Source organism: Miscanthus floridulus, chromosome 14 (assembly GCF_019320115.1).
Source record: "Miscanthus floridulus cultivar M001 chromosome 14, ASM1932011v1, whole genome shotgun sequence".
In the NCBI taxonomy this organism is placed as follows: domain Eukaryota; kingdom Viridiplantae; phylum Streptophyta; class Magnoliopsida; order Poales; family Poaceae; genus Miscanthus; species Miscanthus floridulus.
The window spans coordinates 64757783-64773927 of NC_089593.1; the positions used below are offsets into that span (position 1 = coordinate 64757783).

The 16145-nt window shown below is 45.2% G+C and overlaps 3 protein-coding genes across 5 annotated transcripts; 2 read left to right on the top strand and 1 right to left on the bottom strand.

Annotated features, from left to right (window-relative positions):
* Nucleotides 1-1581: 1581 nt before the first annotated feature.
* Nucleotides 1582-4666, top strand: LOC136505725 (histidine biosynthesis bifunctional protein hisIE, chloroplastic-like). Of its 2 annotated transcripts, none has more exons than XM_066500866.1 (6): nucleotides 1582-1911; nucleotides 1996-2254; nucleotides 3035-3280; nucleotides 3371-3466; nucleotides 3545-3696; nucleotides 4213-4666. In XM_066500866.1, exons 2-6 carry the CDS (start codon nucleotides 2030-2032, stop codon nucleotides 4412-4414), a joined length of 921 nt encoding a protein of 306 aa, XP_066356963.1. In that variant the 5' UTR covers nucleotides 1582-1911; nucleotides 1996-2029; the 3' UTR covers nucleotides 4415-4666. The 2 variants fall into 2 exon arrangements, with proteins under 2 accessions (XP_066356963.1, XP_066356964.1); XM_066500867.1 differs by having other exon boundaries at nucleotides 1999-2254.
* A 2323-nt stretch (nucleotides 4667-6989) lies between these two features.
* On the top strand, nucleotides 6990-9098 carry LOC136505723 (L-type lectin-domain containing receptor kinase IX.1-like). The gene has a single exon (XM_066500865.1). It carries the CDS (start codon nucleotides 7092-7094, stop codon nucleotides 9096-9098), a length of 2007 nt encoding a protein of 668 aa, XP_066356962.1. The 5' UTR covers nucleotides 6990-7091.
* Nucleotides 9099-9258: 160 nt separating this feature from the next.
* On the bottom strand, nucleotides 9259-15802 carry LOC136504349 (thiosulfate/3-mercaptopyruvate sulfurtransferase 2-like). Of its 2 annotated transcripts, XM_066499246.1 has the most exons (12): nucleotides 15516-15789; nucleotides 15222-15440; nucleotides 14697-14756; nucleotides 14313-14375; nucleotides 12306-12430; nucleotides 11949-12111; nucleotides 11703-11762; nucleotides 11281-11339; nucleotides 10779-10860; nucleotides 10118-10181; nucleotides 9681-9748; nucleotides 9259-9602 (listed from the first exon to the last, which is right to left on the bottom strand). In XM_066499246.1, the coding sequence occupies exons 1-12, from the start codon at nucleotides 15678-15680 to the stop codon at nucleotides 9504-9506; spliced, it is 1227 nt and encodes a 408-aa protein (XP_066355343.1). In that variant the 5' UTR covers nucleotides 15681-15789; the 3' UTR covers nucleotides 9259-9503. The 2 variants fall into 2 exon arrangements, with proteins under 2 accessions (XP_066355343.1, XP_066355344.1); XM_066499247.1 differs by lacking the exons at nucleotides 9259-9602; nucleotides 9681-9748; nucleotides 10118-10181 and adding an exon at nucleotides 10188-10386 and having other exon boundaries at nucleotides 15516-15802.
* Between the last annotated feature and the right edge of the window lie 343 nt (nucleotides 15803-16145).

Consider the following 16145-nt stretch of genomic DNA (forward strand, 5'->3'; position numbering starts at 1 on the left):
GTTGCAAGCCAGCATGCAGAGTTACGGCTGACACAGTTTGCCTCTAAGCTGGCACCTTCAACAATTTTCAGCAGAGGGCCGATCCAATTACATCTGAACAAAGAAACCACTAATCCCAACACAGATAATGCCCCCCGAAAGAAGTTAAGATAAAAAAACCTATATAATATAAAAATAGCAATTCAACCCTATATAACTTTGCAAAAGACAAAAACAAAAAGCAAACAAAGCAGGAATTAATAATACTCCAATACGCCGGATTCACAATTTTCCTACTACATACATCCGTCATAAAAGTTAATATGACTAGGTTAGTTTGAAAGTCTAGAAAAAGTAATTATTATGACACACGGTTAAGTATATTATAAAAATTTATGGAACACCTGATTTAATAATATTAATTTGGTTTCCTATATGTCTGTATTTTCTCCTATAAATTTGGTGAAACGTAAAGTTTTGACTTAGGAGAAACCGATAAATACATATAGTATGGGTGGAGGGTATACTTCACTTTAGGTTTAGGCCCGTTTTATACACGTCTTCTGCTGGAGCCGAAGCTGTGTTGAAAAAACGTTTGGTAAAACAACTTCTCATATTAGACCTAAGAGAGGGATATTTTCAGCTCCAGTAGTTGAGGAGGTAATTCGTTTTAACCTATTTCGAAAAAAAGGTAGACCCAGACAGTTGCTGAAAGTACTGAAGAAGTTGCGTTAAACAGGACCTTATTAGTTTTAAGTATTTTGTCGTTGATGATAATGTTTTAGTATTGTGAAGTGAAGAGAAGATATAGTGGCAATCATGTCATGCGCGGAGGGAGGTGTGTGTGCCTTGGAACCAAAGTTGCATTATAAAATTTGATATATTTTACTTAATTTTGAAAGAAAAAAAAGAGAGTAGTACAATTGGGCCCTTCACAGTCGAGTTCCTGGCACCGCCGTCGTGACCGATAAGAAATGAAACACGCAAGTTAAGTGGAAGATGACGACGAAACCCCACAAAAGCTGAAAGGCGAGCCTGTAAAATTTACCAGTAAATCACCAAACCACGAGTCCGCGACAGACATATAAACCTGCCAGGAAACAGAAAGCCTAGGCTCTTACTGTACTAGATAGAAGATCATAGATGTCGAATAAACTAAGGCTCTGTTTAGTTCCACTCTAAAATGCCAAATTTTTAAAGATTCTCCGTCACATCGAATCTTTGGACGCATGCATGAAGCATTAAATATAAATAAAAAATAAAACTAATTACATAGTTTAGACAAAATTCACGAGACGAATCTTTTAAGCCTAATTAGACTATGATTGGACACTAATTGTCAAATAACAACGAAAGTGCTACAATGATATTTCGCCAAAAATTTTGCCATCTAAATGATACCTAATCATACCAATAGATAGATACATGTCGAATAAACCAGCCGTGTCTCCACGGCGGCGACAACGAGTACTCGAGTCCGACGTGCCGTTGCGATAACGAGTACCGATAGATAGATAGATGTCGAATACCAATAGATAGACAGAAAGCTTAGGCCCATCCAAATTTGAAGGCCCAATCCATGTGGCCGGGCTACCAATTCTCGTCGCCCCAGCGGCCAGCGCAGAGCAAACCTGCACCTGCTGGCTGCTGCCCCGCTCTCCTCTCGCGCACAGCTACCGCTAGCCGAATCGGACCCTAGCGCCGGCCTCCGGCCAAATCGAGCGGCGGTGCAGGCGCATCGGGGAGAGGGGAGAGGGGAAGCGCGACGCCAGATCGAAGAGGGGTTGCAGGGGCGTGCGGTCGTGCGGACGGCGCCGCCAGCCGGAGCCGGCCCAGCCGCACCCGCTCCTGACCTCCTGTCTGTGCTGCTGCAGCCACAGCACACTGCAGGCGCAGGGCGAACTACGGCACAAGTACAGCTGCACAGGCTTTGTACGTACTAGCAACTAGCTAGCAAGCAAGCAGTTTGTCGTACTCGTGTTTTATTCTGAATTCCATGCTTCAATTGTTCTGAAGAAGAACTCACACACACCGCACACTCGGGGTTCCGATGGCGGCGGCTCCGGCGGCCGCACCAACTCATTCGCCCGCGTCCTCCTCCTCCTCCTCAGCGTGCCGCGCGGGAATCTTCTCGAGGGGGACATCCCGCCCCAGTGTTCGCTCCGTCGCTGCTTCGGCCCCTGGATGGAGGAGGCGCAGGGAGCCGTACCCGGCAGTCTCCGTGGCGGCGGGCTCCGCGCAGTCTGCGCCAGGAGCTGTAGCCGTCGACACCAAGGTTTGGAGTTTTCTCTTTTTCTTTTCTTCTCGCGAAATCTGCTTCTCTTATTACCTCGGGACCAAAATAGTTGGGGGGATTGGAGCGGGCTGTAAGCCACTGGGGATGCAATCGGTTCCTACCCTTTAAGTGCGCTGTTGAGGGTGAGGATCGCTACACTTCCACATGATGGCTACAGGCCCTGGATGAGGATCCACCACTAGTGTTGTGCAAGGTTTTATTTGTTCCGCTCAAGGAGAGTTGCAGCAAAGACATTTCCTGTTGCCTTGGATAGATTGCTCTGTTTATGCTGTAATAGGATGGAATACCACAAAATTATGGTGCTAGTGCATTGCTTGCAGCCAACGTTCTTGATGCACCATCGATGTTATCTAGTCGTCTAGCCAATCCTAGTCTCCATGGGACCAACCAGAAGACTAGTCGGGATTAGTTGTTGACCAGGGTGTTGGTTGGTCCTAGTCGTCCTATATATATCAGGACTGATATACTAATATACTATATGTTTATTCGGAGGATTTAGAATTCATTTACGTATTTCCTTGTACATGCAGATATATTCTTCTAACCGCTTGAATATCAATATCTTTCCAGTGTAGACTCTGATAGTAGTATGAACTACAGCCATTTGAGACTTTGCAGTAGCTCTGCTACAATTTTGTATCAGTTTTAAATGGAAGAAGAATGTCTGTTTTTTTATTGTTCCCCTAATATTGAGTTTAAACTATCATTAAAGCAATAAAGCCTAACATAAGTTCATTATCGTGCTGGATAAAAAATCAGGTTGACACGTTACTAGACAGCGTGAAGTGGGATAGCAAAGGGTTGGCTGTTGCTATTGCACAGAATGTGGATACTGGCGCCATTCTTATGCAGGGTTTTGCTAACAAAGAAGCCCTTGCAAAAACTATATCAACCAGGAAAGCTACATTCTTTAGCCGCTCAAGGTCTTCCCTGTGGACAAGAGGGGAGACATCCATGAACTTCATTAATGTTCATGACATTTTCCTTGACTGTGACCGTGATTCTGTAAGCATGTTCTCTGTTGTGAATAAATACTTTCACTTCAGCTTTAGAGGGTACTAACTGCGTAGATGTTTTGTTTTTCATACAACTTAGATAATATACCTTGGAAAGCCAGATGGACCTACCTGCCATACAGGAGCAGAAACCTGTTACTATACTTCAGTTTATGATGCTCTACAAAGTTCGAAGGTACTCATTCTCAAGTTACCCTTTCCTGCAATAGACTTTGACTCATGATTTAAATTAATATGTGATTTCCGTTCACAGCCCAATGAAGGCATGCAGGTTGTGACAACCCTGTACTCACTTGAAGATACAATTAGTAGACGAAAGGAGGAGAAAGTTACTGAAGGAGGTGGCAAGCCATCATGGACCAAAAAACTATTGCTTGATAACCAGCTACTTTGCTCGAAAATACGGTATGTGATGTTATGCTTTTTCTGAGCCATCACGGTACTGTATTATTAGAAAACTGTTAATTTTAATGGGAAAGAGAACTGGTATTAAAGCATTGAGTCTTTTCTCTCTTTTTCTGAGTCTAGTTCACCAAGTTCTGCATTTTAAAATAGATAGATCCATGTTGAATTAGCTTAATGCCTCAGTTATATATGTTTATTTATGCTTTCATAGTACTGCATTTCACTGGAGAACTGATGGGTTAATTTGGTGCAACAAGATTTGATCGGTACAGGAGACCAGAAAAGATAAAAATTCATTTGTCTGTGTCAGGATTTGTTTATTGATGGTTTTGTAGTGAGTTTATGACTTGGCATCACTAAATGTGTGAGAGTACGTTTACCTGACTCAGGCACATTTCATACCTTTTTCTTTTGGTATTGCCATGTTTTGTTCTCCTTCTCCCTACTTTCTCTTAATGAGAATGGCAATGTATTTCTCTCTTAATGTCAATGCTGCTATTTTTGCATATAATTCAGTGAAGAAACTGGCGAACTAATTCAAACGCTGCTTGAGAACGAGGGCCAATCTCGTGCAGCTTCGGAGATGGCTGATCTGCTGTACCATGCTATGGTGCTGCTCAGAGTCAAGGATGTAAAGATGGAAGAAGTCCTTGAGGTCCTGAGGAAGAGGTTTTCGCAGTCTGGTATTGAGGAGAAGGCCGGTCGCAATAAATCTTAGCGTGATTGGTAAATGGTGGATGGCTTCTCCGATTTGCTATCGATTCCAGCACCGTTGCAGAGTACTATGGAAGAATTTTGTGTCTGATGATTTTCGGATATGTTTTCTTTTTTTCTCCATCAAGACGACTATGAATTTGTGGTAATCATACACAATCCTGTTTCCTAAAAAAACACTGGAATGCATTCTTTATCCCTAAAATGCTTGGTCGTTAATCAATGAAATGAAATTAATCAGCACAAATTCTTCTCTCGTCTTGTATTTGTTCAAGAAAGTGGCTTCATAGTACATACCAAACATGCTTGTAACAGCACCATATTCTATTCTTGCATGACATCCAATTGATTCCGTGCAACCTCAAATGCTTCTTCCTCTTCTTCACTCGATGATGAGTTCATCTACAAACATTTTGGAAAAATCAGCAACACATGCATGATGTGGAATATACCTGTTTTAACACAATTTGATAGAGTAGAGACCATCGTGTATTTCAGCTCAAAACAGCTCAGAGAACCAGCGTGTCAAGGAGAACTCGTTCATCCATCTATGCCGGCACCCGTTGCTTGCCACGGCGAGTCATCTCGACTGGCAGCGGCGACTTCTGGGCGCACAGAACGAGTGCGCGAGAGGGAGAGAAAACGCGAGCGCATTCCGGAGTGTGCCTAACCTTCACGCGAAACTTGGTGTCTAACCTTCAATTTCAAACATGTTTTTTTAGATAGTAACTAGCAAATTTAGCAAATATGATCGTATGTATGTTGCAACGAGGTGTACAGTTTATTCCGTGCTGTTCGTACAAATGATGATGAGTTATCTATTTTTGTTTAATTTAGTTGTGTTTGATTCAATCTTAAGGCAAATAAATTTGAAAACCTATAATAGCTAATGCAATAAAAGATTGACAGGAGATTGACACAACTTAAATAGACGCTATTATGTGCAACTGATGTGAGTTTAACAACGGTGAAATGGACACAGAGAGGATTCAGAGGCAGAAGAAATTTTTGCAATCAAGGTGTTCCACCGTCGATCATGCGCATGGGCGGATACAGAGGGTATTCCCCGTATTCCCAGGAATACCCAACTATTTTAGCACACTTCTATGTATATATGTGTATATACTTGTATATGTATATGTATAATGCCATATTTTGTAGTATTTTCACTCATTGAAGCCCAAAACAATAAAAAAACAGCCTCTCAAATTGGCTCATATTTTGTAGTATTTTCATTCATTGCAGTTAAAAACAACTGATTTTTTTTATTGACGTGGAAGTAGGAATACCCAAGTTTGGAATCCTGGCTCTGCCACTGATCATGCGCACCGTTGGGTGCATCGCGCGGCAACGTCTTGCCATCTGGGCGCCTAGGCTCGCCAATTGAGTCCTTATATATAAGGTTGTGTTTGATAAAGCTCTAGCTCTAAGAAATCCATATATTTTTTTAGAGTTTGCCACCTGTACTTCTAGAAAATCCTAGATCTGTAATACAAACATGTTCAATGCATTTACATAACTCATTTTGTTTATACTTTAGATTAAATAAAAATATTTGAACCACCTTAATTTAGTTTATAAACTATAGATCCAACATAAATCTCGAAGCTAGACTTGTGCCAAACAAACCCTAAACCTTAGATGTGTAGTATATGTGTAATAACGTAGCCTCGTCGAGCTGTAGATGTAATCTGCCCACGTGGAGCTTAGATTGCGGTGATAATAAATGTAAAGAAGTAATAAAAAAACTAAATGTCGAAGCTTCAAGTTCAGTTAACTCTTCTACTGGCGACCGAGTCAGAGACTGGTATCCATTGTTCAGAGACCAAAAAAAACCGACGACACCACGGCGTCCCAACGGCTACCTGACTTAACAACGACAGCACACAGACGTCAAGATGACCGGGAACCGTTCTTTTCTTGTATCGTACATAGCTGAGTTTGAACACTATTCTCTCCTTGACTGAATTACGAGCTCTTCCGTTGGTTGAGCACGCAGACCCATCTTGCATGTGCCTGAACTTTGACAGGAACCAACACTGTCACCATTTGTAGTTCTGCATGGCCTCCCTGTTTTTTCCGGGTGACAATCGGATTAAAGAAGCGACAGTGACAGGAGCAGATTTGATAACAGACTTGATCCAAGCTTGCTAAAAGCAGGCCGGCAACTGCGAAATATTCAAAGCAGCTCAGTACTACAGTACTAACCTACTACAAAACTTTTTTTACCACTCTTGCGAAACTTGCAAATGAATTCTATCCTCCTGAACTTCCTGACGCAGAAGGGAAAGCTTTTCTTCTGAACCAAAAGAAAAACACCACTGAAATCTACAAGAAGCTGGCATGGCATTTGTCACACAACGGACTGCTACGAAACGGTCCTCCTTGTTGACACTCGCAACTTCTCCTAGCTGCTTTATTATGACAATTTGGTTTCCGCATCTGCACGCCGACACATGACGCCGGGTCCCTCCCTGCATCGTGCAGGAATTGAACAGCTCAAAAACCTACATGATCCACTACGATTCCTCATCAGCGGCGGCTGACGCCTGACGCCTGACGGTTCAGAAAGAGAGCAACACAGCTCGGAGGAGGACCAACAGAGGGTGGCCAAGACCATCAAGCGACGGCGTCCCAGTCACTGCACAGGGCGGCTGAGAGCTGCCGGCCGGATAGCGGCTATGGCCCCCCGCCTTCTCCTCCTCGCCGCCTTGGCCTTGGTATTCGTCGCGGCAGCTGGGCAGGGCGCCAAGACGGTGCTGCCGTTTGCGCCTTCCTGCTCGACAAGCGGCAACTACACCGACGGCAGCCAGTACAAGAAGAACCTGGACCAGCTCCTGGCTGCGCTCCCCACGGCGGCCGGCGACAACGGGTGGTTCTACAACGGCACCGCCGGGACAGGGGCCGACCAGGTGTTCGGCCTCATCATGTGCTACGCCGACCGCAACGCGACGCAGTGCCTGGAGTGCCTCGCCGGCGCGCCCGCCGGGATCACCGCGCTGTGCCCGGGCAGCCGGAACGTGAGCGCGGCGTACGACGCGTGCGTGCTCCGCTACTCGGACACCGACTTCTTCTCCGTGGCCAGCCGCGACGAGGCGTTCTACGTCATCTGGTCCAGCACCGTCGACCAGGCAAGGCTCGAGGACGCGCGCTCCAGCCTGATGAACCGGCTCTTCAGGAGGGCCCCCGGCTCGCTGCTGTTCGTCGCGAACGAGAGCGCGCCGCTCGCCGGCTCGTCGGACTCGGTGTACGGGCTCGCGCAGTGCACGCGGGACCTGACGGTCAGCGAATGCAGCTGGTGCCTCGACACGAATATCCGTCGGCTGCCGGGGAGGTTCCCGAACAACACCGGCGGCGCGCTCAAGGGGTACAGCTGCTACGTCAGGTACAGTATCGGCGCCTTCGACATCACCATGCCGCCGCGCCGGACGGCGCCACCGCCGCCGACGGATTCTCCGTCGGTCTCCAAGGGTTTAGTGGTCTGTTTGTCTGCCGCCGGTGCTGCCTCTTTCTTGATAGTTCTATGCTTGTCAGTCTGGTTCCTCCTGCGCCGACGGCGAAAGCGCGCCCGGCAGACGATGGAGCGGGAGCTGGAAGAGGGTGGCGACGAGCTGGAGATGGAGGACGAGTTCGAGAAAGGGACCGGGCCAAAGCGGTTTCGCTACGGCGAGCTCGCCACTGCCACCGACAACTTCTCGGACAAGCAGAAGCTTGGAGAAGGTGGGTTTGGGTCCGTGTATAGAGGATTCCTCAAGGACATGGACCTTCACGTCGCCGTCAAGAGGGTATCGAAGGGCTCGAAGCAGGGGAGGAAGGAGTACGCCTCGGAGGTGAGGATCATCAGCCGGCTGAGGCACCGCAACCTGGTGCAGCTCATCGGCTGGTGCCACGGCGGCGCCGAGCTGCTCCTCGTCTACGAGCTGATGCCCAACGGCAGCCTCGACACACACCTGTACAGAGCCAGCGACGACGCTCTGCTTCCATGGCCAGTCCGGCACGAGATCGTGCTGGGGCTCGGGTCGGCCCTGCTGTACCTGCACGAGGAGTGGGAGCAGTGCGTGGTGCACAGGGACATCAAGCCCAGCAACGTGATGCTGGACGCCTGCTTCCACGCCAAGCTCGGCGACTTCGGGCTGGCGAGGCTGGTCGACCACGGCCGGGGCTCGCACACCACGGTGCTCGCCGGCACAATGGGGTACATGGACCCGGAGTGCATGATCACCGGCAGGGCCAACGCCGAGTCGGACGTCTACAGTTTTGGCGTCGTCCTTCTAGAGATCGCCTGCGGCCAGCGGCCCCTGGTGCGTCGCCACGGCGAAGAAGACGTGATCCACATCGTGCAGTGGCTTTGGGAATGGTACGGCAGAGGAGCCATCCTCGACGCCGCCGACACGCGGCTGAAGGGTGAGTTCGACGCCCGGCAGATGGAGACGGTGATGGTGGTCGGGCTCTGGTGCGCGCACCCTGACCGGAGCTTGAGGCCGTCCATCAGGCAGGCCGTCAACGTGCTGCGGCTGGAGGCACCGCTGCCAAGCCTGCCGGCGAGGATGCCGGTGGCAACCTACATGCCACCGCCTGATGCTTTATACTACACATCTTCCGTTACGACAGGCGGCGGCAGCAGCAGCAGCACGGGCACCGGCACCACTCGGTCAAGCACGACAGAGACATCTACCCTGCTCAAATGACCAAAGATCGGTGCTTCTGCACCCCGATGATTTTGAATGTAAAGTAGATATGTACATTATGTTAAGTATAGTTAGCTCACATATACCAGAAACCAACATTGACGGCAGTTATTTTTTTTTTTTCTAAACTTCATTATTATTATTATTCCACCAAGAGAAGAGACCAAGGGAAGTTATCTTATAATTCATTTTATGTAACAATTCTTCTGTTTCAGCATTTACAGTGAAGGCCAAAAGGCTTCGATTCACACCAGCCATACACCCAACTGACCTCTTCAGTTTCCAACCTTAACATAGCATTTCTCCGATCAACCTCTTCAGTTTTTCCAACTTTAACATCGCCTTTCTCCATAGGATTACAGAAGGAAAATACAATCTTGATTCCTCTATGAAGAACACATGAGCCTAAACAGCAGTTACAACTGGAGTGTCGGAGTGGGCACCCCATTCGGTCCATGATCCATCGTATATCGCGACGTCAGTTTTGCCAAGGCGATGAAGGCCCTAAAATGAGAGCAATGGTTACAGAAGCGCTGCTATTTTATAAAGTAAATACCAAGCGCAAGTCCCAGGTAATCTTACCAAGGCTAATACACATGCTGTCACGCCAGTGCCGCAAGAGGTCACAAGGGGTTGATCAAGAGAGATTCCTGATAATGAATCACACTAGAAAAATTATAGATACTGCTAATGTTAAAACTTGGCTAGTGCAGTTCTATGTTAGGTACCATAAAAATGGACACCACCATCCACTACTGCCAGTAATCAGCATACAACAAATGTTGTGCAAACTTCACTAACTCACAATTACGCAAAGGCACGCAACACAATAGCAATGGACAACTGTACATCAACAGTAGCAAGAGGGCTTCTAAGGGCGCGGAAGCTATGCTGGATATGGAGTTTAATATTTTCACAACTGGGAGGAAACACCCAATAAAATATGATAAGACCAGGCTACTGGATGCTACCATCGAGCATGAATTAGGTACTTGCAACCTATATGGATGAAATATTACCTTCTTGCTCAAATCGTTTACGGAGTTCATCTGGAGGTAATAGCTTTTGTGAACTGTCAAGCACCTGAAGAAAGTCATGTAAAAATAAGCAATAACATAAATAATACTTCCAGAGATACAAAAACATCTTGGGCAACACTCGGATGGAGAGAAAAGGGATTATGATATATGAATTTCTAGCTGAAACACCCATCCAAGTTCCAGAGTGACAGAGCATAGCCCAGGTACAAAGAAAGTGCAAGCACAGAAAGAACATCCAATTCTCCGTCCTATTATGGTAGATGAAGTATCAGTATAAGGAAGAGTAGCCTTCAATGCAAATGCATCAACCAACAACACGATCTCTGACTATGTCAACATGCTAACTACCTAATCAACCAAATCATAGTATAACATAACACTGGCATACAACCAACTTGAGCTGACAATTAATGAATCTAGAAAACAACATTTACACCTTACTAAAATGAAAGGACGGATGCAGAAAAATATGATGTTAAAATGAGGAATAAGTGCAAAGTATCATATGCTGAAAATTAACTCCGGCTATGAAATTTATCAGATAAGTGTCCATTACCATCCATTGTAAAGTGTAAACACGGTAAAACATCCAGATGCAAAAATGAACTGATCACAGTATGGAGCAGTGGAGAATTTCCACCTGAGGAAAAGGAACACATTTGCTCCCAGGCACATGACCACTTCTAATTCCCTTGCGCGGCTCAGGAACTGCACCATCAAATCTGTACAGAAGTTTCAAATCAGGTAAATATGAAAAATGTCAGGCTGTTGAGCATAAAACAAGTAGAAAAGGTACAAAACTTGAATTACCAAAGCATGTCTACAACATTACTGCATTAGTGTTAGTATGTGTTTATGTGCTGGTTAAAATATACTTGTGCATCAAAATACACTTGAATTACAAAAACATATCTATATTCTATAGCATAACTGTATTAGTGTTACTATGGTGTACTGCTTAAAAGATACTTAAGTAGTTAAGTATCAAAATGCAAAAGCTAGACTGAGTTCTCAGCAAATATATATGCTAACAATATTCTCATTCCTGCGATATGGATACAGGCAGAGGCTGTATACACTCTGCTACTGCATGCATGCAAGATGTACTCATAGACTTAAGAATTAGAATATGAGTTACATACCTAGGTTTTGATCGAGCATCTATAAGTTGATGTGTCTGGGTATTGATGTTCTCTTTCACCTGAAAAAATCGTCTATTAGTTGCTAGTTGCTACTACCTCCTTCCAAAAAAGAATCACCTTATAGGTTTAGTAAAGTCAAACTATAATAAGTTTGATTAATTTATAGAGAAGTATCAACATTTAGGACACCAAATCAGTATACCATGAAACTATATTGCATGACAAATTGAATGGTACTAATTTGGTATCATAAATATCGATACATTTTATTTTATAAATTTGGTCAGACTTACAACAGTTTGACTTTCACTAAACCTATAAGGTCATTCTTTTTGGGACCAAGGTAGTATGAAATATGTGGAACAAGTTCGGTGAGTTGCGAAGGCAACAATAGGCAGTTTTTGGGACCCTAAAGAACTGACCTGATCAAGACTCCAAAGAAGATGAGGCTGCAACTTTGCTTCAAATGTAGCTGGACCAACCTGGAGAAACATACTGAGGTTATGTATAGCTGAAATTGAGGTTAAACACCAATTAGAGCATCTGCTAATAATATCCGCACTTAACTAAGAGTCCAATAGCTCAACAGCAGTAGCAAGGTTCTTGCTGTGCAGTTGTGACTTGAAATGGACGTATTGCCAAAAAGGGTAAATAATAGAACAAATTACCAATTGACCCTGGTAAACTTTCTCAATTGCTTCAACAGCAGCACTGGCCTTTAGGATGGCATCACTGGAGGCACTTGATTCAACATCATACCCAGAAGCACGCCATTGGGGCAAACCACCATCTAGCACCCAAACTTTATCATGTCCAAATACACGGAACATCCTGTTGTCAAGGTAACAAGCATAGAAGAACTATCAAATATCAAAAACTACGAACAACGAATTGCATGGCAAGAGGTACTTAGTAGTCATTACTCATTAATGACCAAATAAGATTTGCATCTTGTTTCAACCACTACTAATTTGGTCCTCGACCCTAGCAATTTTTATATACTTTTGTGAACAAAAGAAGCTTACCACCAAACACGAGCAGCACTGAATAGACCCTTTCCATCATAAACTACTATCCCATCTTTGTTGTAGATGCCAAGAGCGGATACAGCAGCAGAAAATGCCTTTTCAGATGGCAGCATGTGTGGTAACTGAACCAGGGGAAAAAAACAATACATCTCAAATCCAAAAGCAGATGCTTACCCCCCCAAAAGCAACTAAACAGATCTGATGATATTGTTAGTATAAACAAGAAATACAAAAAGTGCAAGTACTATATAGCATGCCATGTTTAGCAGCTTAAACTATCACCTTGACAAAGCAAATGATAATGTCTGTACAGTATAAGGTGGTAAGTCTAAGGACTGGGAAGTTAAAAAAAATGGCTGACTTCTGTATTTCTTTCACTTTTTATTAGAACAAAAATGGCAATTCATACCATCATTACAAAGAATGGTTCACATGCCATCCAACATCTTATCTACCTAAAGTTACAAGCTGAACCCAGGCTGTGTTCAGAGGAATTAGCAAGCAAGTTCGTATACTACAACTCTACAAGCACAACCCACAGGGTACAGGCTAAGCCTGGGCAAAAGTAACCGAGAACCGAAAACCAAACCGAAATAACCGGAACCGGAACCGAAACCGAACTAACCGAAACCAAATATTTCGGTTCCTAATTCAGTTCCCAGTTCTAAGTAACTGAAATATACTAGGTTAGTTCGGTTCCTGGGCTCGGTTAACCGAAATAACCGAGTTCAAGCCCAGCCAGACTTTCAGCCCATCTATGCAAGCCCAGTAACTCGAACCCTAGGTATATATATCGACCAAACATCCCTGTGCCCATCCCAGTCGCAGTTCCCTCCCCTCCCCAGCCGCCAGACACTTCTGCTCTCAGCTCACCTCCCTTCGACCCTTCCTAGTTACCGCACGTAGCCACGCAGGTCGCAGGGAGCTCCCTTCCGCTCTCAGCTCCGGCGCTCCCAGGTCCCAGGCCCCCGCGCACAGCCACGCAGGGGAGTTGCTGCAGCTGGCCAGCGGCATAGAGGCGCGGTGGCAGCGCGGCAAGGTTGGAGGTGCGGCTCCGAGCGACTGCAGCGGCCTCTAGGAGCGAGGAGCGGCAGGCCGGTGGCATCGAGCATGTTTTTTTTCTTTTTCTTCCCTGTGTCTTTCGTGTGTAATCTGTTGGCTCGGTTAGTTCGGTCGTAACCGAAACCGAACCGAACTAACCGAAACCGAATTGGCTCGGTTCTGGTATTGCGAAGTAACCGATTGGTTCTTGATTTATAGGTAATCGAAATTTCTAAAAAACCGAAAAACTGAACCGATCGGTTTCGGTTAACCGAATGCCCAAGCCTAGTACAGCTATTGAATATGGGCCACTAGAGAGCTTGATATCATTAGGGTTGCCAAGGAAAGTAAATATATAGACAATAGACAACAAGAATGGGGAAAGGAACTTAAGTGGTAGTGCACAAACTAACTGCAGTAACTAGGTAACACTTTGAATGATTAATTATGGGGAAACTCAAAATGCAGTTGCCAGATCACAACACATAAGTTAACACCCACCTGTGTGTTCAGATCTGTGATGTCCATGTTTTAATGTGCACATGCTTTCAACTTTTACTGTCAGATGTTGTCTAGCCTACCTAATTTGTAAACTGCTTAGCACACACCACACATAATTTTTTTTTTATCATTTATAACAAGGGCTAAGGAATATAAATACAGTACTAGGATAGAATCAAGCAATCAACAATAACAATAGTTAAAATCCAAAATAATATGTAGTACATAAAGAGTTTGTATGATATTGAGTCGTTAACAATAGAATGTACAAGCAACAGAGCTGAACTTATCATTTATAGCAAGGACTAAGGAATATAAATATAGTACTAGGAGAGAATCAAGCAATCAACAATAACAGTTAAAATCCAAAATAATATGTAGTACATATATGTAGTACATAAAGAGTTTGTATGATATTGAGTCGTTAATAATAGAATGTACAAGCAACAGAGCTGAACTTACACTAGATGTTCTGTCAGATATTCCATCCACATCAAAGAACAGGGCACCAGGAATATGGGCCACCTAGAAACAAGATTGAAGCATGAAAATATCTGCATTATACAGTTTCAAAATCATGGGCCTAGCAATTCCCATAATGGACAAGTTAGGTACAGTCGCTAGTATATCAATGTCAGTGTGGTTAGGTAAGCCTACTGATGCCATGTGGTGATCAATGAATGACACACTGATGGATTAATTTGAAGTTGAGATGTGTAATTTGAGAAGAGGGGTGCGGAGGGATTTGATATGTGTACAAAATCATCAGAGAAATGCAAGTTCAATGGCATACTAGCAAGTTGTAACACATCTATTCTAAAATTCTCAAACAAGCTGAATGAATACCTGGTACTCTTGTAATGGGTTCCTTTGTTCTGCAGGCATATACCAAGAGGCATCAAGTACCTAAACAGAAGTATGAACTTAAGAAATACTTAATGAAAAGAAAGGCACATTTGACAGAACAAAGTGTATCAGGTAAATAAATCCCATTGTTATAGTAGAATCTTCATGGATATATGTTATATAACTAATCCTGCTTAGTATTAGTATATACCATAGTGTCAAACAAGCCTCAGATTTCGTTTTCCCTTTGTTTAAGTTGTAGTATAAGCAATTTATCCATTCGTCCACAAATTAATTTATCCATTCATCCACAAATTAAGTGCTGGTTTCACAGCACAGACAGCATCATCTATTGACACAATTCTCATGGATTGTCAGGCAGCTAAGCTAAGATTACTAAAATAGCAATCAAGAGGTACCGATACTATGACTGACTTGACGAATTGCAAGTTACTACAAGATGTACAAGTAATGATTCACAGGCCAAGCACAGAACGCCACACTCCAGCTAGAACTAGTGCGCACCTTGACGTCGGGGTCCTTGAGGTTGGCGTGCAGCCACTCGGCCGACACCACGGGCTCCGTCCGGGGCAGCGAGTGGACGCCAGCGGCCTCCGACACCGCGGACGACGACGACGTGGCGTTGCACCGCGCCGCGATCCCGAACGCGCCCAGCAGCGGCGACGGGCCGCACCGGGACCCACCGGCGCCCTCCGCCGTGCGCGCCGCCCACCCGACCCGACCCTGCACGCGCGAGAACCGAGGACCACGTCAGATTGGGGAGGATCGAGGCGGCGGCGAAGCGGCGGGGTTTACGACCGCGAGGAGCGTGGAGGTGGTGAGGAGTAGTAGTAGTAGTAGTAGTAGGGGACGAAGGAGGGTTTCCTTGGGGAGGGAGGCCCGAGCGAGGAGGTGGTTCGGCCGAGCCACGCCGCGCAGCGCCGCGACGGCGGTGGCGGCGCGGGAGAGGAGGGAGGCCGCCATGGATGGGTAGGGTTCTGGACGGGGCTTCTGGAAGGTTCGGCAAGGTGAAGGGGTGGAGATGGCCAGATGGGTAGGGATCGGTGGGTTTTGATGTCGACGTGGCGATGGTGCTCTGGACAGGTGTGAATGGAATCCTCGTCAATCCGCGGCTCCGGTGGGCAGCCTCCTCCTGGATTTAGAAACCACGGGTCGTAATTACCGACCAAATTACCGAATGTTTGTTCTGATTTTATTATTTGTACCTTAATTACTCGGGTCCGTAATATTTATTTTGTTTTTACAAATCAACAAGCCAAAAGTACTGTTGGTTAATTTATTATGAGAGAAAAATATTATTTATTGGCTGAAAAAATACGGCTGGTAAGCCCAGCGAATAGGACGCTAGTGTTTTTAAGACTACATCAAGAAAACATATCGCCTGCCATTCAACGAATAAACGACAGAAATATAGAGCACATGTGCACC

Excerpts from the sequence above, each read along its gene's own strand:
- LOC136505725 (XM_066500866.1), top strand. The coding sequence starts at position 2,030 with ATGGCGGCGGCTCCGGCGGCCGCACCAACTCATTCGCCCGCGTCCTCC. Across the intron at positions 3,467-3,544 it reads ATGCTCTACAAAGTTCGAAG|CCCAATGAAGGCATGCAGGT; the intron begins GTACTCATTCTC and ends TTCCGTTCACAG. Across the intron at positions 3,697-4,212 it reads CTACTTTGCTCGAAAATACG|TGAAGAAACTGGCGAACTAA; the intron begins GTATGTGATGTT and ends CATATAATTCAG.
- LOC136505723 (XM_066500865.1), top strand. The coding sequence starts at position 7,092 with ATGGCCCCCCGCCTTCTCCTCCTCGCCGCCTTGGCCTTGGTATTCGTC.
- LOC136504349 (XM_066499246.1), bottom strand. The coding sequence starts at position 15,680 with ATGGCGGCCTCCCTCCTCTCCCGCGCCGCCACCGCCGTCGCGGCGCTG. Across the intron at positions 12,431-14,312 it reads TATCTGACAGAACATCTAGT|TTACCACACATGCTGCCATC; the intron begins GTAAGTTCAGCT and ends CCCCTGGTTCAG. Across the intron at positions 10,182-10,778 it reads AATGTGTTCCTTTTCCTCAG|GTGCTTGACAGTTCACAAAA; the intron begins GTGGAAATTCTC and ends GACTTTCTTCAG.